Raw genomic sequence first — 23,179 nt, forward strand, 5'->3', positions numbered from 1 at the left:
TCCTTTAGGGCGGTGATCTCCATCTTCCCAATCAGTGGAGAAAGAGGCGGCGATGTTTTGCGGTGGGTCGACGAGATGTATGGGTAATATGAAAAAAATGAAGAATTTGGATTCTTTCTTGTTATTTTTTTTTAATTGTTCTTTTGGAGCCTTCAACCTTTAATTGAATAATTTGTTTTCTTCGATAATTGTGAATGTTCATATGAAACTTAGAATTATGTTCTTCAATTCTGAGTATAATTCTTTTATACAGAGTGGAAGTAAGAACGGAACATCCAAAAGTAAGGATTCAATTGGTGGAATTTAGAATATTGACCTCGTGGTTATAGAGAGCTAGAAACCAATATTATTAAGGTGAAAGTATTGACCCCGTGATTATTACGAATCAGAAACCAATACTATATCGCTAAGAATAATTCACAAGAATCCAATTCGAAAATATCCCGAAAAGTTGTTGAAGAACAGCGAAAGATAATTTAAATTCCTCAAAATTAATGCATAAAATGTCCCGCCAATAACTACCCTAAAACAGCCTATTTATAAGATTCGTAGAGACCTAATCTAAGAAGAAAAACAACTCACAACTTATCTATAATAAGAAGATAGGCAAAAAAAACTAAATGTAGTTCAAATAGACTCCATAATTAATAAATTGTCTTTATTAAAATACAAAAATAAATAATAATCTTCTACTTCAAGTCATGTCTTCTCGGCTAGATGATTAGACGGGCTCTAGTTTATGAGCTAGGCTTGCCTTAGCGATCTGCTGGGTCTGTTCGCTCCAATTGAGATCGATTGGGACCAAACTATGACTTAACAATTCTTCATTTCCAAGCTTGTCGTTGATTAAGTTAAGCATGGTTGCTTCAATCCACTTGGCTCTAGCTCACATCAGCTGGTCCGAAAAGTTAACTCTTCCATCCAACTCGGCACTAGCTCTCAACCTAGATGGTTCGTATCATCCAATGCCTTTGGTTTCACCGATGCACTCGTCTAGTCTTGCCATCTCTTCACTTGTTAATCTTTTAGCATATGAGTGGCCTTGAAACTTTTCAAAATTTGAGTGGTTGTGAGAACAACATACGACTCCTAGCATCCACCTAACTTCTTCATCATCCATGCCTGATTTTGTGCCCTTCAACTCAAACGAACACTGACATTTCTTTGAGTTTGTTTGCCTTTTTCCTTTTTCTTCGTCATCTTGACCGGGTAGCCACGATACTCACCCGCACGCTCGCATACAAGTACCACGTACGCTCTTCTACGTTTATTATTCCATGTGTTTGAAGACTTCGCTATTATTACAATTGCTAGTTGCCTACCAATTTGGCGCACCCATATGACTAAACTGTCCCTTGTTGCAAACTCGTCATAGTTGGTGAATTCATTTCCATAATCCAAAGCTAGTTACATACTCACATTAATTCCACTAACGCGCTAGTACAATAATATGCAATAAAGACCGGGAATTTATTTAAAAAGTTGTAACACATACAAATTAGACAAACTAATGTCGATTTTTGTAAGAAAAAGACATCGTTGATTTTTTCACAATTTTTTAACACTCGGTAATCGATTTTTGTGAGAAAAAAATCGACACTCAATATGTCAATATTTGGTAGACAATATCGACACTCAATGAACAAAAATAGATATGTGCACGTCGAAATTTTGACTGCGTTTTTTTTTTTTTTTTTTTTTTTTTTTTTTTTTTTTTTTTTTTTTTGTAAAAATGAGAAAAACGACCACCAAGCTTAAAAAAAATACAATATATTATACCTTATTGTGTTCTTCGACCCTATAATCCTCCATATTGATGTCCTATGACTCCATAATATCCTCTTTTGCAAGCTTGGTGGGATTGAGGATATTGGGTTTTGAGGGTTTTTTAAGGAGTTGAAGGTATATATATATATATATATTAAAGAATTTTGGTGTAATGGTGTTATGCAGGAGAGAGGAGTTTTGTTGGTGTGGTTTTGCACAAAGGAATTTGATATATTTGGTGCTTGTTTTTCTTTTTTCTTTTTTTTTTTTTTTTTTTTAATTAAGGTCATAATAATCTTTTAATAAGAAAAATTAGTTAGTTTGTTTCTTAAGCAATTTGTGGGTTTCCAAATAGCTGCCGCCTTGATTATATTTTACAAACTCGAAAGAGGTAAAACACGGAATGCAAGTCGTTTTTTAAAAAATTAAAATTAAATCATAATATTACATATAATTTGGTAAAATGAGATGATTTGAGGGTGAATATATATATATATATATATATATATATATATATATATATATATATATATATATATATATATATATATATATATACTACATGAATAAAATATTTCTTACATGTCAAAACTTATATATATAATGACCATATCATCTCGTTTTGTATATAGTTTTCTATTTTATTATAGATATTGTCTTATAAAGTTTTGGATTTAGTTACTTTTAATAGATTTATGGTTAAAACGTATTAATTTTGATTTACTCTTGATATTTATTATTGATGTTATTCACGTTGGTTTAAATTTAAGATTTTATGTTTGGCTATTCATTTCAATTTCTAAATAGTTTAGCATAAAACTTATAAATTATTAAAAAAATAATATGAGTAAATTATGACGGGTTTTGACATGTGAAGGTTGGGTCCTACTATAAACCCGCCATGGATCCGTCTATTCTAAACCCTTCGAAAACCCACAAGTTGATTTCTTCAAATCAAGAACCGTTGGTTGATGGGACGAGGGTGGATTTTGCTAGACCCCGCGGGTTTATGACCCGCGCACACCCACTGCAAATGCACATCCTTGATTTACAATAAAATATAAATGATTTCGCCAAATGCAAACAGCAAACTGAAAAAAAAATTCAGAATTTGCATTATTGAGTTGCAAATATAAAACTACCTATGACTTCGCCACGGGCCGTTGAGTTACCATGATTTACATTCCCCAGCAAATACTTGTCGGGCCAAGGGATGGGGGCCCTGGGGGTAAGAGATTTCGCCTTTTAGTACAAGCAAACTGAAGAAAAAATTCCAAAAAAGAGAAAACGATATGTAACATGAAATTGCAAAATCCAAAATGAAAACAACTAAAGATAGAAAAGAACGACTTATCCCCTAGTTGTACATTTGAGAGAATGGAACAAAATAAAGACTAATGTGCAACATGAAATTGCAAATTGCAAACAACAAAAAGAAAAAAAATACTTAATCCCCATAGCACAATTAGTCAAAGCCCTCAACGAGGATGGTGGGGGCCGCTTGCCTTAGAACCAACATCAAGATTGGACGTAAATCTTCTGAATTGCCTTCCTTCATAACAATTGGGAGAAGAAGAAATTAAATAGAAATAACAAACAAGGTCTCCAAAATAACAAACGATTTTTCCAAACAAAGAACAAGAAACATGTCTCACAACCAAAAAGCAAAACGAAAAATATGTGGTTTGAGTTTGTTGAAGGTTCCAGCTATGTCAGAATTCAAAAGGAAAGAAAACAAACATTGGAATCGAGAAAGGGAAGAGAGAAAGAAATTGATCGGATTTTTTTTTCGAAAAGATGCTTCTCGGGAAAAGAAAACAGAAAAGAAGAAAGACACGCGATGGGGAGAGACGAGATAGAGAGGGAAAGAAAGATGAGAGATTAGATATAGGGGGAGAGAGACACGTGAGATTGTAGAGAGAGGGGGAGTGATATATGTGATATATTTTCTATTTAAATTAAGGGTGTTTATGTTTATGTACTATTTTTTTTTTTTTTTGATAAGAAGCCAATTTTATTATTAGGCAAATATAGCCAAGTTCAAGGGAAGGAGATAACCTTCATTACAATTAAGGTCAGTAGCTTTTGCAATGGCATTAGCCAACCAGTTACCGGTACGTTTGACAAACGAGAAAATGCAGCATTGAAAAAGTGGTAAAACAGTAAGACAATCATCAATAAAAATACCACAAGGAGCTGAAGTGGCCACACCTTCTTTAAGGGACTCCGTAATATGCAGACAATCGCTCTCAATAATGATTGACTGCCACCCAAGTTCAATCGCAAGACGCATTGCAAGAAGGGTTGCGTGAGCTTCCCCAACAGCTGGTGGCGGTCTCCCAGGATGCAACTCTCTTCTCCACCTAATGCACTTGCCATTATGGTCGCGAGCTACCATAGACGTCACGTAGTAATCTTGGTCCGGAGGGAAAGCGGCATCAACATTAATTTTGATGAGGTCCGGGAATGGGAGTTTCCACTTTGATGGGTGGTCCTCCCTTGCGGTCAAAGGCTGTTGGAATTGTGCATGGCTATATGCATCAAGGTACGACTTACTCCACCTGACGATTTCTTCAGAGTTCATCATTGGTTCATTGTGCAGATATTTATTCCGATTATCCCAGATTTTCCACATCACAATAATCGCCCACCGTACTAGATCCTTATCCAACGAGTGCATGAGATATTGTAGCCACATCCTGAAATTTGGTTGTTCAAATTGGTTTAGGTTACCAAACGGCGCCGACTGCCACAGTTATTTCATTCCGCAACAATCATGAATAATATGGGATAGCGTTTCACATTTGTTGCACCTAGTACAAAAAGGCGATGAAAGAATCTTCCTGCGGAAAAGCTCAACGTTCGTTGGAATAATGTCAAGGCAAGCTCTCTAAAGAAAATCCGAATTTTTGGCGGAAGAGGTAAATTCCAATTTTTTTCCAATCCATCTTCGGTTCACCGCTAGAACCTGTGAGATTAGCGTTTCCTTCCCTCTGGTTCAGCTGTCTTGGTCGGGCAAGAATATTGCGGTAACATGATTTGACCGAAAATTGGCCATTTGGACAGAAATGCCAAACGAACCGATCTTGTGCGTGCATGGTACCAATCGGGATAGCAAGAATTCTCTGTTTATCAATTGGCCAGAAGACTTCATCGATTAGAGCCACGTTCCATTTCCTAGTCAATGCGTCAACAATATCAGCAACTCGATTCGGAAATGGCGTGTTAATAGGTCGCTTCATGAGAACCTTAAAATTGCAATCATCCACAATCCACGGGTCACCCCAAATTGCCGTATCTTGTCCGTTTCCAATTCTAATTCTCAGGCCACTTTGGAGATGAGGTCGGGCTGCCAAAATACTCCTCCACGTCGCCGATGGCCGAAAACCCATGTTTGCTGTGAAGAATGAACCATTGGGAAAATATCTCGCTTTCATAATCTTGGCCAGTAAAAGTTCCGGCTTAGTAACAATTCGCCAAGCTTGCTTGGCAAGCAAGGCCATATTGAAAGAACGCAAGTCGCGGAATCCAAGCCCCCCCCCCCCCCCCCCCCCCCCCCGCTTCTTTACCCAGACACAAATGCTTCCAAGCTAACCATGCCAATTTCCTCTTCGTCCCTGACCCCCACCAAAATCGTCGAATTGCCGATTCAATTTCACCAAGGAGCCCACGCGGAAGTAGGAAGCAACTCATCGCGTAAGTAGGAATTGCCTGGAGCACAGCCTTTATTAAAACCTCTTTTCCGGCTCTTGATAGTTGTTTTTCACCCCACCCGGTAATTTTTGCCCAAACTCGATCCCGAATATAGCTAAATATTTATTTCCGAGTACGACCCATATTTATTGGCATTACCAAGTATTTTTCATGACGCTCCACCACCTTGAAGCCCAAGATTTGGCTCAAAACCTCTTTCGTAGCTTGAGGCGTTGTCGGGCTGAAAGTCATAGTCGACTTCTCAAGGTTCACCTCCTGGCCAGAAGTTCTTGCAAACAAGCTCAAGATTTGTTTTAGTTTCATGGACTCCGATTGAGAGGCTTCGCAAAATAAGAGAGTATCGTCCGCGAAGCATAAATTCGATATAATGGAGGCCGAGGGAGCCACTTGAATTCCATGCACCTCTCCATTATCCACCGCCCGGTTCACCATTGCAATCAATGCCTCCGCACAACATATGAACAAGTAAGGAGAGAGTGGGTCTCCTTGGCGTAGTCCCCTTGTCGGGTGCACTGAACCAAACTCAGATTCGGTAAAAGGGAGGGTTAGCTTCTGGGCGGCATCACCCGAAATCTGAGGTTCAATGCACTCCAACACCTCATCTATCTCAATAACACTTGGATCGGTGGACTTGAAGATTTCCTCGAAATAATCCGAAATCACTTTTTCGATCTCCTCAGGTTTATCTCTCCAGAAGCCTGAATTGTCTTTAATTTTTTTAACCGTATTGATCCGTTTCCTCGTAGTGGCCTTTGCATGGAAAAAACTCGTATTCCTATCCCCCTCGTGAACCCATTGAACTTTGCTTCTTTGACGCCAGTACATATCGGTATCAACATAGAGATTCTCTAATTCCGCTTGCAACTCTTTCACCTCCGCTTTGTTCTCTTCTGATATAAGTCCTGATTTAAGCACTTTCAACTTTTTTCTAATTTCTGCAATTCGCATCTGGGGCTGTTTAACGGTGGTTTTGCTCCACCTGAGAAGAGAAAGCCGACATTCTTTGGTCTTGGTCAGAACTTCTTCAACCGGGTTAAGCTCACTATTCCCCGTCCACTGTTGTTGAATAATTGCTTCACAATCTTCTCTTCTAATCCATAATGCTTCAAAGCGAAATGGTCGTCGCCTTCTTGTCGTGTTCCTCGTATTAGTATTATGGGAAAGTAATATTGGACAGTGATCGGAGCCTGAGTAATCGAGATGTGAAACTTGCGCCTCGGAAAACATGGAAATCCACTCTGAATTTGCACAAACTCTATCTAGCCGGCACCGCACAGTGTAAGGCTCGTTTCGATTGTTCGACCAAGTAAACGGATCACCATTGAAACCAATATCAGCCAACCCACAATCAACTAAGGTATCCCGAAAAGCTCGAATACTGGCCGGCGATTTTTGAGGTCCTCTTTTCTTCTCAGCGTTATCAAGTATTTCGTTGAAGTCACCTCCTACCATCCACGGCAAATTATTTTGATGCTGCAGAGTTCGAAGAAGATTCCATGATTTAAACCGTTGTGATTGATCCGCGAACCCATAAAAGCCTGTAAACCGCCATTTCAAATCTTTGTCCTTATCATATACCATCACGTCTATGTGGTTAAAAGAGAAACTGAGAAGATCGACGTCTATCTCTTTCCGCCACAGTAATGCAAGACCACCCGACTTGCCAACTTTCTCTACCGATGTGCCAAAAAGATTCCACTTTCTTTTAAGGTATTCAATTCGTTGAGATGTAGATTTCTTCTCGGAAAGGAACACGAGGTCGGGGTGATGTTTTCGGAGAATGTCTCCGAGTACATGAATTGTCAAGGGCACCCCCAACCCTTGACAATTCCAAAGCAGGCAACTCATTGCTGTCAGCGGGACTGCCCCGCAGTCTCCGCCGTTGAGCTAGTTTCCTCATCTCTAAGAGTGAGGTGTTGTTTCTTGCAGACCCGCTGATTCTCTACCTCCATGGATTCTTCAAGTTTTTTCTTTCGATTTTTGTTAGATACCATCACTTTCCTTCTTGGGGTTATGCCTGTCGCATTCGTCGAGATAAGTTGGACCGCAGTCGTAACCAAGTTAGATTCATCCATTAGTGTAATCATCGTATTCTCTTTCCCCACTTGAGTGCACTGTTGAATCTGGTAGTTGTTTGGTTGCGCATTGAAACCAAAGATATTCGCCCCCCGCACAGAGTTTCTTGATCCACCTTCACTGTTCGACTGAATAGTAGGGTTGTTGGGATTTTTTAATATGCGGAAGTGTGGTGTTAAGAAAGAACACCAAGAATTGGTGTAGAGATTTTTACTAAGTGAAGAACAATGGAATTACTTAAGAACAAGAGAGGTTTTTAGTGCTGAAAATTTTTAGTTTTTAGTTGTTATTATTGCTTTCTTACTTGCTTACAAATCTCATCTTGGGTACAATTTATAGGCTAGGAATGGATGCAAAGAGACACTCCATTCCAAGTCCCAAGTTCTTAGGAAATGTAAAAGACTTAACAAATTACAAGAAACCTTCTTGACTTCTACAAGTCAAGTCTTCACCTTTGAATGATGTTCCAACTTCATTATTGAAAATATGAATTACGATTTTCAACACCCCCTCTTAATTCATAATTTTCAGCTTCTTCTTGAACTTTTCAAACTTCTCGATTGTCACGGCTTTGGTAAGAAAATCAGCAGCTTGATCATTGGTGTTAACGAATCTCATTGAGATTTCTTCTTCTTCAACAAGATCACGTATGAAGTGATGTCGAAGCTCGATATGCTTGGATCTTGCATGAAAGACTGGATTTTTAGTCATTGCAATTGTAGACATGTTATCACAAAAGATAGTCGTAGCATGCACTTGCTTTTCTTGCAAATCCGAAAGAATTCTCCTAAGCCAAACGGCTTCACAAGCGGCATCCGCCGCGGCAATATACTCGGCTTCGCTTGAAGATAAAGCAACCGTCTTTTGCTTCTTTGAACTCCATGCAATCACCTTCGAACCAAGAGAGAAAACATAACCCGAAGTGCTTTTTCGATCATCCAAACAACCTGCCCAATCACTGTCCGTGAAACCGATCAAGGCATTGTTTTCTTCTTTTTCGTACTTCAACCCTTGCTTCTTTGTTCCTTGAAGGTATCGAAGGATCCTCTTTGCCGCTGCAAAATGAAGCTTGCTTGGCTCACTCATGTACCGCGAAACATAGCTAACGGAGTGCACTATGTCGGGTCTTGTGTTTGTGAGATAGATAAGCGAACCAACAAGACTTTGATATATTTTTGAATCAATTTTTTCAGCGCCATCGTCTTGTCGCAACTTCTCATTCACCGCCAAAGGTGTTACCACGGGTTTGCAATTTTCCAACTTGAACTTTTTTAACAAATCATCAACGTATTTTTCTTGAGAGATAAAAATCTCTCCCTCGGATTGTTTTACTTGAATTCCAAGAAAATATTTCATGAGTCCCAAATCGGACATCTCAAATTCTTGCATCATATTTTTCTTGAATTCCTTCACCATTTTCACGTTAGTACCAAGATAAATAAGATCATCAACGTAAAGACAAATGATCAAAAAATCTTGAGTACCATCATTTTTTACATAGAGTGAGGGCTCACTTGGACTTTTTTGAAATCCATTCTTGCAAAAATAGCCATCGATTTTGCTATTCCAAGCTCGTGGTGCTTGTTTTAATCCGTAGAGAGCTTTCTTCAAACGATAGACTTTTTCCTCCTTTTCGGCAACTTCAAAGCCTTGAGGTTGATGAACATAGACTTCTTCTTTAAGCTCTCCATTAAGGAATGCGGATTTGACATCCAATTGATAGACATTCAGCCCCAATTGAGCTCCGATTGCAAGAACACACCGAATTGTCTCCATTCGTGCTACCGGTGCAAAAGTCTCATTGAAGTCTATCCCGGGCTGCAGCGAATAGCCTTTTGCAACTAATCTCGCCTTGTGTTTTTGGATAGAACCATCTTCATTGACTTTGGTTTTGAACACCCACTTTAAGCCGATTACATCTTTGCCTTGTGGCAAATCCACAAGCTCCCAAGTTTTATTTTTTTTAATTGTTTCAATTTCGGTTTCCATGGCTTTTCTCCAAACTTCTTCTTTTGATGCTTCTTCAAAATTATGAGGTTCACAACCAAAGAAAGCAATATCACAGTGCTCATAAATATCTTCCAATGATCGTACCTTTCTTGGAGGAGATTCGGAATCCGAACTCGAAGAACTTGAGGAACTTCTTTCAGGTGTTCTTTGAGGTGTTCCTTGAGGACTTGTTAATGGAGTTTCATTTCCATTTTGTTGCTGCCCTTCCGGTACAAAAAGTGACTCTAAGGAATCATTTGACACCAAGTTTGGTGAAGAATTGTCCTCCTTATTCCATTTGGCCATTTCATCAAAAATCACATCTCTTGACACGATGAGTTTTTTAGTTTCGGGGTTATAAAGACGATAACCCTCTGACTCATCGCTGTAGCCAACAAGAATTAATTTTTCACCTTTTTCATCGTATTTGTCTCGGTTTGGAGTTGAGATATGAGAGTAGGCAATGCAGCCAAAAACTTTCAAGTGATCCACCGTTGGCTTCTTTTCATGCCAAGCTTCGTACGGTGTTTTATCTAGAACCGCCTTTGTCGGGGATCAGTTGAGTATGTAGATAGCCGTGTGAACAGCTTCAGCCCAAAATTGTTTTTGCAAGCTTTTTCCTTGAAGCATACTCCTCGCCATCTCGACAATGGTTCTATTCTTCCTTTCGGCTACACCATTTTGTTGTGGACTTCTACGAACGGTGAGTTGTCTTTGAATCCCGTTTTTCTTGCAATACTCCATGAATGGTGTGTAGAGAAACGTACTCACCACCACGATCCGTCCGTAAAGACTTGATTTTTAATCCACTTTGATTTTCAACAAGAGCTTTGAATTGTAGAAAAATGGAAAAAGCTTCCGATTTTTCACTCAAAAAATATATCCACATGATTCTTGAAAAATCATCGACAAAAAGAATGAAGTACCTTTTGTTACCGAGAGATGGAGTCCTCGTAGGACCACAAATGTCCGAATGCACCAGCTCTAGTGGAAATTTGGCTCTCCAAGAAGTTTTAGGAAAAGGTAGCCTATGCATTTTGCCGAAAATGCACCCTTCACAAACTTGCTCCTTTCTTTCAATTGATGGAAGGCCAACAACCATACTCTTTTGCTTCAATAGTTGCAGCCCCTTGTTGTGCAAATGACCATATCTCAAATGCCACAAATGGGATTTATCGACACTTTCAGCTTTGAAGGCCATTTCCCTTTCCAACGACATAACAAAGGGAAATACCTTGTTTGATGTCATTTGGATTGTCATCACATGAGTTTTGGTTTTCTTATCAACTATGCGTTATCGTCAAAAAGTAACCGATAACCTTTTTGCATGAGTTGGCCGACGCTCAATAAATTTTGAGTGATGCTCGGAACGAAAAGAACATCTTTAATGAGCTTTTGATTGCCTCCATTTTTGTTAACATCAATTGCGCCTTTTCCTCTTGCTTCAAGAATGCTTCCGTCTCCAAGTTTTATTTTTGAATAGTGATTAGTATCTATCTCCACAAAGATACTACGATCACCACACATGTGGTTTCTACATGCGCTATCGACATACCACACGTTCTCGAACTCTTTTTGCCCATTCATGCAAGAAAAGAGTTGGTCTTCTTCATGCTTGGAGAAGTTTGCTTCGTCTTTGTCGTCTTTATTTTTTCTTGGACATTTAGAATAAGAGTGGTCCGTATTCTTGCAACTCTTGCATCTGAAGAAACAATTTTTAGTTTCATGGTTCGATTTTTTACAAATACGACAACCCGAAAAGAATTTTCAGATTGTTGTTATTTTCCTCCTTTGAAGAATTTTCCTTGCCTTTTTCCTTTGTTGTTGAAGCCGCCTCTTCCACCTTGCCATCTTGAACTTTTCTTGTCCGAAATATGAAGTTTCGACTGAAAAGCTTGATCCACGGGCTGATTTGATGACCTATTCAACCTTTCCTCATGAACTTGAAGAGAACTCATCAATTCATTAAAGGTATAGGTGGAAAGATTTTTAGATTCTTCTATGGCCGCAACAACATGATCGAACTTCGCCGGAAGACTTCTTAGAATTTTTTAAACAATTTTACGTTCTTCAATAACGTCACCAAGGCTTCGAATTTGGTTGACGATTTCAGCAACTTTGGAAAGAAAGGATTGCATTCCATCGCCTTCTTCTATTGCCATGTTATCGAAATCTCTCCAAAGAGATTGGAGTTTTAAAGAAGTGACTTTATCATCTCCTTTAAAACTTTGTTGTAGAATATCCCAAGCTTCTTTTGCCTTTTTTGCTCCAAATATTCTTGGAAAAATGGTTTTACTCACGCCTTGTTGAAGATATCTCAAGGCACTTGCATCTCTCTGAATATTCTCCTTGTAAATTTTTTGTTGTGCTTCACTCCACGATTCACTCGTAGCTTCTTCTGGTGGCTCGGCATACGTATTCTCCAAGATATCCCAAAGATCCAAAGAGATATACAAAGTTTGCATTTGACTACTCCAATAGTCGTAGTGTTCTCCGTCGAAGATGGGTACTTGGTTGGGGGTAAGTGCAAACATGATGAAAATATATTTCGGTGATTGAAAGAGGTTTGGGTTGTCGGATAAGGGTGGAGAGACCAGCCAAGAAAGCTGGCTCTGATGCCAAATTTGTTGGGATTTTTTAATATGCGGAAGTGTGGTGTTAAGAAAGAACACCAAGAATTGGTGTAGAGATTTTTACTAAGTGAAGAACAATGGAATTACTTAAGAACAAGAGAGGTTTTTAGTGCTGGAAATTTTTAGTTTTTAGTTGTTATTATTGCTTTCTTACTTGCTTACAAATCTCATCTTGGGTACAATTTATAGGCTAGGAATGGATACAAAGAGACACTCCATTCCAAGTCCCAAGTTCTTAGGAAATGTAAAAGACTTAACAAATTACAAGAAACCTTCTTAACTTCTACAAGTCAAGCCTTCACCTTTGAATGATGTTCCAACTTCATTATTGAAAATATGAATTACGATTTTCAACAAGGGTTTGAGGCCTGCAAGGGGAGCCTAGGATTTCCTTTCTCATTATCCCACGTAGCTCGTAGCCAAACGCCATGTGGAAGGTTGTCACTTGGGTCGACGAACGCATCCTCGTAGCGAAGATGGCACCTGGTCTCACTATGTCCCACAATTCCACATAGAAAACAGAAATTCGGGAGACGTTCACCAGGTAGTTGTTTATTTTTATGTACTAATTATATTAATTTATTTATATTATTTTTTTGGGTTAAAGGACTTAAACCTATAATCATCTAGAAATTAAGATCCACACCTATATAAGGGGTGTCTAACCATTTTCCCCTTGAAACAAATGATCCCTATATATTTACTTAAGTATATAATTAAATGTATTCGGAGTTATTTTACATAACCCCCTAGCCACCACATAAACTAGGAATAAATCCAAGCCCAAATCATCCTTTGACATACCCCCTAGAGAAGTGAAAGTACTATACTACCCTTATATGAAATTTTCAGCCAAACTGCATTCAACATTTCTGGTCCTGCATTTATCATTTTCGCTGATTTATTTATTATTAGTTTTTTTTAATATACCCGTTTGTTATATATATATATATATATATATATATATATATATATATATATATATATATATATATATATATATATATATATATATATATATATATATATATATATATATATATATATATATATATATATATATATATATATTTAAATTAAATTTTTTTAATTTTTTTGATTTAATTTTTTTTTAATTTTCAAATCAATATGTTTACTGTACTGAAAATAACTACATGTAACTGTAGTCACTATAGTAATGCGTAGCTATGTTCTTTTTTTTAGCCCATGTTTTTAGTCGATCACTTATATACACACATGAATACTGGCTTATACAAAAGAAATTCATAAACCCCAACAACAAAAATTTACAAATTTCAATATTTATATTATAAATCTCATCAAAACCAATAAAATACAAATAAAAGATAACAAACATATGCATATGTAACTACATGTTACTATAGTAATATATAGTAATGTACAATAATGTATACAGTCTGTTGAACAAAGCAGATGTAACTTCAAACAAAAATTTTGACACATTCAAGGAAAGGATCAATGGCCTTCATTAAGCTGCAATTGCAAAATCAAAGCAAAGAAAATATTTTAGTGCAAATGAACAAAAAATAAAGAAACATCCTCAAAAAACAACAAACACTAAGAGATCGAGAGAAATAAATCTGAAAATATAAAAATGAAAATATAAAAATAAAATAAAACATAAAAATATAGAAATTGATCTGCAAATATAAAACTGAATGAAATTGACATCAAAATATAGATCCCGACGAGAGAAATCCGACGGTGAGTAGCCCGTCAAATTCCGACTGACGAAAAAACAAATTACACCTCTTGTATATGAACACCGTCGTCGAAATACGCCGAACTAAAAAAATGCAGAAACAGATCTAGCACTCCAAACTGAATAAAATACCCACCAAAAGAAAGAGCTCGACGAGAATCCAACGATAGTTGAACCATCGAATTCCGACCACCGGAGAGAGAGTTATGATTCCCAAAAGCAAAATCGCCGGTTAGAGACCTTGGGGGCGGGATTTGGATCTGGAAATTGAGAGAGGAAGATAAATACCGATATTTGGGCTAGGATTTAAAATTGATTTAAAAGGGTATTCTGGGTACTTCAGGATGGGCTAGAGGGATATGTCAAATTATTATCCAAATGGAGGGAGTTTGCACTAGGATATAAACAACATGGTAGTTAGTTATATATATTTTTGAAATGAGAGGGTCTCTAAAATAATCCTAAGGCATTAAATATGAATACTGTGAATTGTAGCTTGGACAGTAGAAATTCATTTGTACTGTAGCGAGTGGTACATTATTCAAAACAGTACTTTAGAAGTATTTAAGTTTTACATACCACTCTTTTTAACATTTTCAGAAAATTTTCTCAAAATATTTCTATTTTTCTTTTTTCCAAAACTCTTCTAAATTTTACAAATGATTTTATGATTTTCGAAATTTCTAGAAATTTGTAATATTTTATGTGTATACTATTATAAGAACAAAAAAATTGGTGTTAACTTTTAGCCCATTATTTTTACTACGTATATATATTCTTACCGTATTCAGTTTCGAACGCCTTTGATAAAAATCTTGGATTCTTCACTAATCATTCGCCCATTTTCATTGTCTTCTATTTACTGGAAATTATGGAATAAATGAAATGACTATGGGTGGAAATGGGACGAAATGAATCGAAAATGGCCTTTCCGGAAACATTCCAATTTTGTTCGGAAGTAGAAAAATGGATTCCAATTTTCATTCCAAAAAAAAATCGGACTGAAAAAATTCTTTCCGATTTAGAAATGCCTCGGAATCAGCGGGATTTTGGATGTAATGGAAATAATGGGAATTTTCACTATATTATGATCTTTTGCTCCAAATTCGTATATAATGAGAATTTTCACTATATTTTTCTATCTTTTTGGAAAGTTTGAAGGAAAATGCAAGAAAATCCAAAAGAGAGTTCGACAAAATGCATAAAATAAAATCACATGTAGGAACAACAAATTGAAACATAGATTTTCTGATAAGTAAAAATGCAACAGAGAGTTTTTTATACCAATTAATATTTTTTAAGGTTTTAATTTACTTGACTCTTTCGTATTTGTGTTTTTTTCTATAAAATATAATATAAGTTATATTATGGAATCACAAAATATATCATAATATTATATTATATATTTCAAAAACCAATCGAAATATGCGGAACTAAAATCGAATCGAAAATCAGATTTCAGGTACTTATGTATACAATTCCGATTATTTACCAAACACATTCGAGAAAATAAAAAATTGAGATGAAAAATACGGTTCCAAATCTGAATATTTTCGAATCGGAATTGGAAGAATTCAGAAATTTCATTCCGATTTCCACACTAGAGATAAGTATTAATTGGGTAAAAAAAAAAAAGATGATTTTAAGCAGTTGAAGTCAGTCAGGACAAGTTGTCAACCACTTCATCTCAAATATAATATATACGACGTGTTTCCGTGTAATGCAAAAAACTTAGTTAAATTGGATTATTGATTTGGCAATCAATTGATGATCTATATACAATCTTCTATAGAAGAGAATAAAATCTATTTTTTTATCTTTGCATAATCTTCAACAGAATGCAACTAAGTTGTACCACTTAATCCCGTTGACCGAAATGTAGATTCATTTTTAAGAATTTCTATTTTGATCATCAATATATAGTTTGATAAATAATATGTTTCTACTTTCTAGTCATTGTAAAATTTCGGAACGCGTAGCATGATAAATATTGGAGGTTTTTGTACGTAAGTCTCCAATTAAACATATTTATTATTTTAGGTGTAGGGGCTATATCTCTTTCACCAATAAGTCCATCGCTTTAATATTTATAAATAAAGGAAACATTCATGTATATGATAATATTATCCCCAACCATTTATACCCAATTCTTAATTGTAACCTCAATTTATCAATTTTGTCTACAAAAATCCAATTTTGACCACAAAAATTCAAATTTGACTTTTTTTTTTTCTCTTTCGGATTTTTTCGTCGGTTTCCGGCGTTGACCTTTTTTTTTTTTTTTTTTTTTTCCTGGTCTGTTTTTTTCCGCTGCCGGATTCAGGCGTTGACCGCCGGTCTCCGACGTTGATTTTTTTTAGTGTTTTTTTAATTTTTTTTAACGTCCGCCGCTAAACGTCGACCGTAATTGTGCTGTCACTGACAGTAAATTAACGTAATTATACTGTTAATGACAGTTAATTAACGTAATTGTACTGCCGTTGACAATACATTTATGTAATTGTTCTGCCGTTGACAGTAAATTAACGTAATATTATTATTTTTTATTTTTTGTTATTTTTTTATTTTGTTTGATTTGTTGACAAGTCAACGTAATTATATTACAGTCGTTGACAGTAAAATAACTGTAAACACAATAATATTACTGTCAACAACATCATTATTATTATTGTTTTGGGTTTTTTGTTTTGTTTGAGTTATTCACGGAGTAACGTAATAATATTAATGTCTATTATTGTAATATTACTTTAAACACAATAATATTACTGTGGCTGACCGTAATATTACTGTTATTATAGTAATATTGATGTCAACCACATCAATATTATTATTTTGTTTGGATTTTTTTGTTTGTTTGAGTTATTCACGTAGTAACGTAATAATATTACTGTATATTACTGTAACATTACAGTGGTTGACGGTAATATTACTGTTGTTATAGTAATATTACTGTCACTCACAGTAATATTAATTCTTTTGGCTTTTTATTATGTTTACATTTGTTGAACGGTCAACATAGTAATATTACTCTATTACACAATAATAATGAGTTTTGTTGTGTTAATATTACTGTGATAGAGATTAATATAGCAATATTACAGTGTTAAACTGTAGTTTAGTTAATTTTACTATGTTTAACAGTAATATAGTTAATATTACTGTCAATCACATCAATATTGCTGTTTAAACGAAAAAAAATATTACAGAAAGAGAAAAATAAAAAATAAAATAAAAAAAGAAATCGAAAAAGTCAACGCCGGAGACCGGCGAAAAAATCCGGAAGAAAAAAAAAATTGAAAAGTCAACGCCGGAATCCGGCGGCAAAAAAAATTTTTGAATTTTTTTTTTTGAAAAAAAAAATTGGGTCAAAATTGAATAATTTGTGAAATTTGGTGTCAAATTGAGGTTAAATTTAATTAAGTATGAAATTGGAGCATATTAAAGTATGAGGGGCTATTTTAGTCTTTTACAAAATTTGAACCATGTGATGAATTATTTGTAAATGGATTTTTTGTCTGGATCTCTTTATGAATACGTACCCATTGATGGACTTATTTGTAATGACCCCTAAATATTGTTATACATATATAGATACAGTGCATTCCAAATATTTTTAGATTTCACCATCAACTATTTTTATCTTTTTCATTATTTGGTTTCATTTTTTAATTAACATAAAATAATATGGTTTATTTGTAGTAGCGGAACCAGGACTTTAAGTTCACAGAGGCCGAATGCATTAAAACTTTTATAGGGTGGGTCTATAATGTTACTTCTACACGACTTTTATTTTAAATCTTTGCATAAAGCATAGGGATTTGAGAATTGTTGGAGGGGCCATGGTTGTCTCTGGCCCTATGCTGGCTCCGCTACTTGTTATTCAAGTTTTTACTCAATAACTTGTTTTAGTAACAATTAGAGTTACGACATGAATCCTCTCTGCTATATATAATTTATCGAGTAAGAATTCGAAGAATCACCCAATGTTTTATAATTAATAAATAATATTAAAATAAATATTTGAAAGAATTATAATTTGTAATCTAAAGGAAATAAAATTGACTAAGAAAAATAAGTAGTTAATAATCCAATACGAAAACACTGCATGAAGATTATAGTTATGTATAAAATTTATTTACGTTGTAGTGTATTTCACACTTTTTTAACGAGTATGTAATATCTAAAAGTTTTTAGAAAATTGAAAAACTAAAGGAAGGTAATTGTTACATTTGATACTTGAAATGGATAATTATTCCATAACCTATAGTTGAGGAATCTAAGTGAATTTAACATTGCTACAATGAATAACATAAGATATTTATATTATATTCAATAAAAGTTTGATACTTGGTGAAGAAAAATATAAAACTAGCAAAGAAATGGGCATGTGAATCATGCTACCAAAAGTCTATCATTTGATATTACTTTACTAGCCAATTTTGTTAATGGCTAGTTGAAATAATTCTTTCAAATCATTAATTAATTAATAGAACAAAATCAACAACCACTGCCACCTAAAAGATTGTCATCAATTATAAAAGCATTGTGATTAATATTTTCAACTGCTAATCACTTCAAACTCTGATGATAATAATAGTAAACCACTAATTAATCACATCCTACTTCCTCTCTCTGTTTTTTTTTATTCTTTAATCAGTTATAAATTTAGCTTATAATATTCTAATTAAAAACATGATTTGCAAATTGCCAGAAAAGATGTATTACGATCCCATCTTTGAGAAAAGTTTTAGTCGTTACGAACGTAAGAGATTCGGTTGTTGTGCATTCTTTTTGTGCCTCATTGTTGCATTCGCTGTTACCTCAACTCTCAAGCCTCATTTTCGCTCCGTGTCAATGAGTAAGTCTTAATGCATGTTTGGCTCTGATTATATTTTTCCTGAATTTTGAAATACAACACTTTTCTTTATTTATTTTACTATTATTAATGTTTATTTTGGTCTATATTTGCAGTTGTTGATCCTGTCAATTTTCAGTTGTCCATCAAGGCTGCTCAAAATATGCTTGTGCTTGATGATAGATCAGGTATGTTCAGGGGCGAATCCAACGTCATATCAATTGGGGGGAGATATGGGGAAAAAAATGAACTATGAATTTATATGGGTTCAGGGGCAGCACCCCTGAAATTATGTTTTTTGGATATTTTGTAAATACCAACAATAAAAATTAAGTATTTGAAATTATTTTAATTAACAATAAGTAATCTAAAATATATTATCAATATTGAAATTTTTAAGCTTAAGATCATATACTATAAGTTTTTTTAGGAGGGGCGAAATATACTATAATTTAAAAATAAATATAAAAAAATCATTAAGAAAAAGGCCAACTTTTTTACTGCAGGGTCGGCCCCTGGGTATGTTTAAATTAGCTATGATTTCAGAGATAAAATGGAGTTATTGAGTATTTTTGGGTTTAGTGTAACAAAATTAATGTTTGTTTTAATTGTATGCTCATGAAATAAATATAATGTTTTCTGAAAATAAAATAAAACAAGGTTTCACTATAAAACACGATAATTATATGATAGGCAAATTACGAGAACTCTCCTGAGGTAGTAGTCTAATAACGAAAATCCACCCATAGATGCCAAACTATGAAAACCATCTCATGTATGTTGCCGAAGAATTATGCGGGAAGCCTGTTCGAGTTATTAGTTTTTTTTAATAATAATGAAATATTTGTAACATAAAATCAATTTTATAGAATAAAAAAATGTAAAAATGTAAACAAAAAAATTATAAAATAAATAAAAACTTTTAATGTCACAAGATATATTTAATTATTTTTTATATAATTTATATATAAATATAATAAATATATATCTATATATATATATATATATATATATATATATATATATATATATATATATATATATATATATATATATATATATATATATATATATATATATATATATATATATATATATATATTATAATTTACCCCCAAGTAAATAATATGCTTGCATGTGTCACATGTTAAATGACAAAAATGACATTTTCAGAGATTCCATCAAAAAGATTTTGATAATTGTAATAGGGACTTTGTAAGAAGACATCATACTTGTAATAGGGGATATAAGAGTTGAAGCTAATTCCTCCACAATATATGTCCTAAAAAACTACTATGTCGAAACCATGTTAAATAATAACAATTCAATCAATTCTTGGACCATAGAGCCTTATCCTAGGAAGTACACTTCTCGTGTCAAGAAATGGACAATCAAATTGTTAGGACACAATTTTATCCCAAAATGTACTCAAAACCACACCCATCCAGCAATCCTCTTCTCACTCGGAGGATTCACCGGAAACTACTTCCACGATTTTGCCGATCTCTTATTCCCGCTATACTCAACGTCTTATCGTTTTCGAAAGGAAGTCCATTTTCTCGCAAGTGATTACGAACCATGGTTGACGACTAAATTCAGACAAATTTTGGACAAGCTAACCTCAAACCGAATATTAGACATTGACAAAGAAATCTCGCAAGTCCATTGCTTCAAAAACATAGTCGTTGGCCTCAAATTCCACAAAGAACTTGTCCTACACCCTTCATTGTCGTCAAATTCTCCAACGGGGCTTCCAATGAGCAACTTCAGGCAACTCATTCGAGAAGCCTACTCTCTCGAAAGAGAAACGGCAATCATATCAAGAAATAGGCGGCCTCGTCTAATGATTGTATCCCGGACAAGAACACGTGCGATAACAAACGAAAACGACGTTTCAAGACTGGCAATAGAGTTGGGGTACGAGGCTGTCTTGGAAGACGCTAGAGTGTCGACTGACGTCGGTAGTTTCGCGATGAAGGTGAATTCGTTCGACGTTTTGATGGGAGTGCACGGTGCGGGGCTAACCAACATGGTTTTCTTACCGGACAATGCAGTGTTGATTCAGGTCGTCTCGTTCGGACCCGTTGACCGATTTGCTAGGCTTGATTTTGGAAACCCTACTGCGGGTATGAACTTGAGGTACTTGGAATACAAAATAACAGCGGGAGAGAGTTCTTTGAGCCAACAATATTCGAATGATCATCCGATTGTGAATAATCCCAATTCTTACAAGAGATGGAATGACATTTGGTCAATATATTTGCAAAAACAGAATGTTACAATTGATTTGCTTAGGCTAAAAGGCACACTGGTTAAGGCTCTCAAGCTTTTACGCCATTGACATGTTAACTCGTGCGTATGTCTTCGTCGATAATATCTGTATCAAAAGTCATTAAATCTGATTTTTTAAAGATTAAATATTAATTAAACTATTGCACAGTGTTTTAGGTGTCTCTTCATTTTACCTATGTAGCTTTCTAGACAGATGCTAGAGACTTCTATTATTCACAATAAGTAGATGTGTATGTGTGTGTAAGTGTGTAACAAGAACGAAGCTACCCTCCAGTTGTATCCAAAAACATAATTAAATAATAGTTGCTCCTTCCATTATCTAGAGATTGTTTTATTCCTTCTAATTGTTGGTTTGAGATCTTGGGCTAGTGAACTTATTTCACTACTGTAATTTTACATGGTATCAGAGCCATAAGGGCTCTGGTTGTTCGAATCGTAAGATCCCTTGGTGAAGGAATAAACGGTACTTTAGAAATGGAATCAAGCGGTCGCACCGGAGGACTTGGTATAGAATTGTTAAACGAGTTCAACTACAAGGTGTGGAAGACATGTATGGAGTCGTATCTCGTCGGAGAAGATCTTTGGGATGTTATCAGCGGAAACAACACAAGTGCTCAAGCAAACACGCAAGAGAATGCCGCAACATTAAGCAAATGGAGGCAGTTGAATGCCAAGGCAGAATTCGTCTTGAAAAGATCTATCTCACATGGTCTATTTGAGCACATAATTTGTTGCAAACCGGCAAAGGAGATATGGGAGACTCTGAACCGATTATTCAACAAGAAAAACGAGGCTAGACTACAGTTTTTTGGACAATGAGTTGCAAACACCACACAAGGTAATCTCCCCATTGCTGATTATTTCTTAATAATTAAAAACTTGGGTTTGGAGATATCGCTTCTCAATCCAAAGGAAGCAATCTCTGAAGCTCGACAAAGACGATGCATTATTCGTGGATGGAGGTCGGAATTTATTCCGTTCATAACATCAACTCAAGGGTGGACTCAACAACCATCCGTGGAGGAGCTCGAAAATCTCTTGTCTTCGCAAGAGACATTGGCTAAGCAAATGGCTGGTCTCTCGATAAATGGTGAAGAATGGACAACTCAATTCACTCACAATAAAAGGAATTTTAAAGGGAGGGAGCAGAAGAACGAGCCATGCCAGTTTACGAACAAAAGAGATACCTCTTCTGGAAATAATAAAAGTTGAATCAAATGTCACCTATGCGGTAAAACGGGGCACATAAGGAAATATTGTCATGCTAAGTTGAATCAAAGTAACATAGTTGAATCCGAGAAAAAAAGATTATTCACAGAAAAACGAAGAGGATTGGACTAGTTGCTTTTTGCTGAGAAGATACCTGTCAATGCATTGGCTTCAATCAATTTTTGAAAAGACAGGATAGTAGACTCAGCTTGTGGCCACCATGTTACAGGAGATGATTCCAAGTTCACTAAATTCCGCCATTGTAATGGTAACGAAGCTATTGTTACGGCAGATAATTCGGTTCACCCAGTGCAAAATGGAGGTGTCGTAATCATTCGAGGAGGCAAAGAAGATGAATCTATCATATTAAACAGTGTGTTTCATGCCCCCAGGGTGAAGAAAAACCTCTTATCAGTACCCAACATTGTGGATTGTGGGAACTATGTCTTGTTTGGACCAGAGGACGTAAAATTTCTTCGTAATATCAAGGTGCTAAAAGCTGATATTCTTCACACCGGTAATAGAGTTGATGATCTATTTGTTTTAATGGGCCCAACTAAAACAGCTTCATATTCCGATTTTGTCTACATGTTGCTTTTTAGTTTTTGCTGACGATTTTACAAGATTTACGTGGGTTTATTTTGATAAAAATAATTCAAAACTTATGAATAAATATCTTGAGTTTAAAGAAACCGTTGAAGGAGAGTTTGGAGTTAAACTTAAGCCGTTGTGGTTGGATAATGGGGGAGAATTCACGTCTGGTGAGTTTTTCATTTTTTGCCGTCAAAATGGCATTGAGAGATAACTTACTTGTGCTGAAACTCCGCAACAAAATGGAGTAGCGGAGCGAAAAATAAGACATCTAGTAGAGACTTGCAAAAACAGGTTACATGCCAAAAATTTGCCTAGATCTCTGTGCGC

The 23,179-nt window shown here is 35.4% G+C and overlaps 3 protein-coding genes across 3 annotated transcripts; 1 reads left to right on the plus strand and 2 right to left on the minus strand.

Moving 5' to 3' along the window:
• Positions 1-3,787: 3,787 nt before the first annotated feature.
• On the minus strand, positions 3,788-4,465 carry LOC148771111 (uncharacterized). Its single transcript, XM_088817491.1, has one exon. The coding sequence runs from the start codon at positions 4,463-4,465 to the stop codon at positions 3,788-3,790; it is 678 nt and encodes a 225-aa protein (XP_088673617.1).
• A 6,368-nt stretch (positions 4,466-10,833) lies between these two features.
• LOC105954897 (uncharacterized) lies at positions 10,834-12,011 on the minus strand. Its single transcript, XM_012978581.2, has 3 exons — positions 11,612-12,011; positions 11,356-11,488; positions 10,834-11,248 (listed from the first exon to the last, which is right to left on the minus strand). The coding sequence occupies exons 1-3, from the start codon at positions 12,009-12,011 to the stop codon at positions 10,834-10,836; spliced, it is 948 nt and encodes a 315-aa protein (XP_012834035.2).
• A 6,469-nt stretch (positions 12,012-18,480) lies between these two features.
• Positions 18,481-21,098, plus strand: LOC105954898 (alpha-1,3-arabinosyltransferase XAT2). The gene is made up of 3 exons (XM_088817492.1): positions 18,481-18,760; positions 18,874-18,945; positions 19,981-21,098. The coding sequence occupies exons 1-3, from the start codon at positions 18,595-18,597 to the stop codon at positions 21,096-21,098; spliced, it is 1,356 nt and encodes a 451-aa protein (XP_088673618.1). The 5' UTR covers positions 18,481-18,594.
• The last annotated feature ends 2,081 nt before the right edge of the window (positions 21,099-23,179 follow it).

The sequence above is a fragment of the Erythranthe guttata genome, chromosome 4 (genome assembly GCF_056151865.1).
Source record: "Erythranthe guttata isolate IM_541 chromosome 4, IM_541, whole genome shotgun sequence".
Taxonomy (NCBI): domain Eukaryota; kingdom Viridiplantae; phylum Streptophyta; class Magnoliopsida; order Lamiales; family Phrymaceae; genus Erythranthe; species Erythranthe guttata.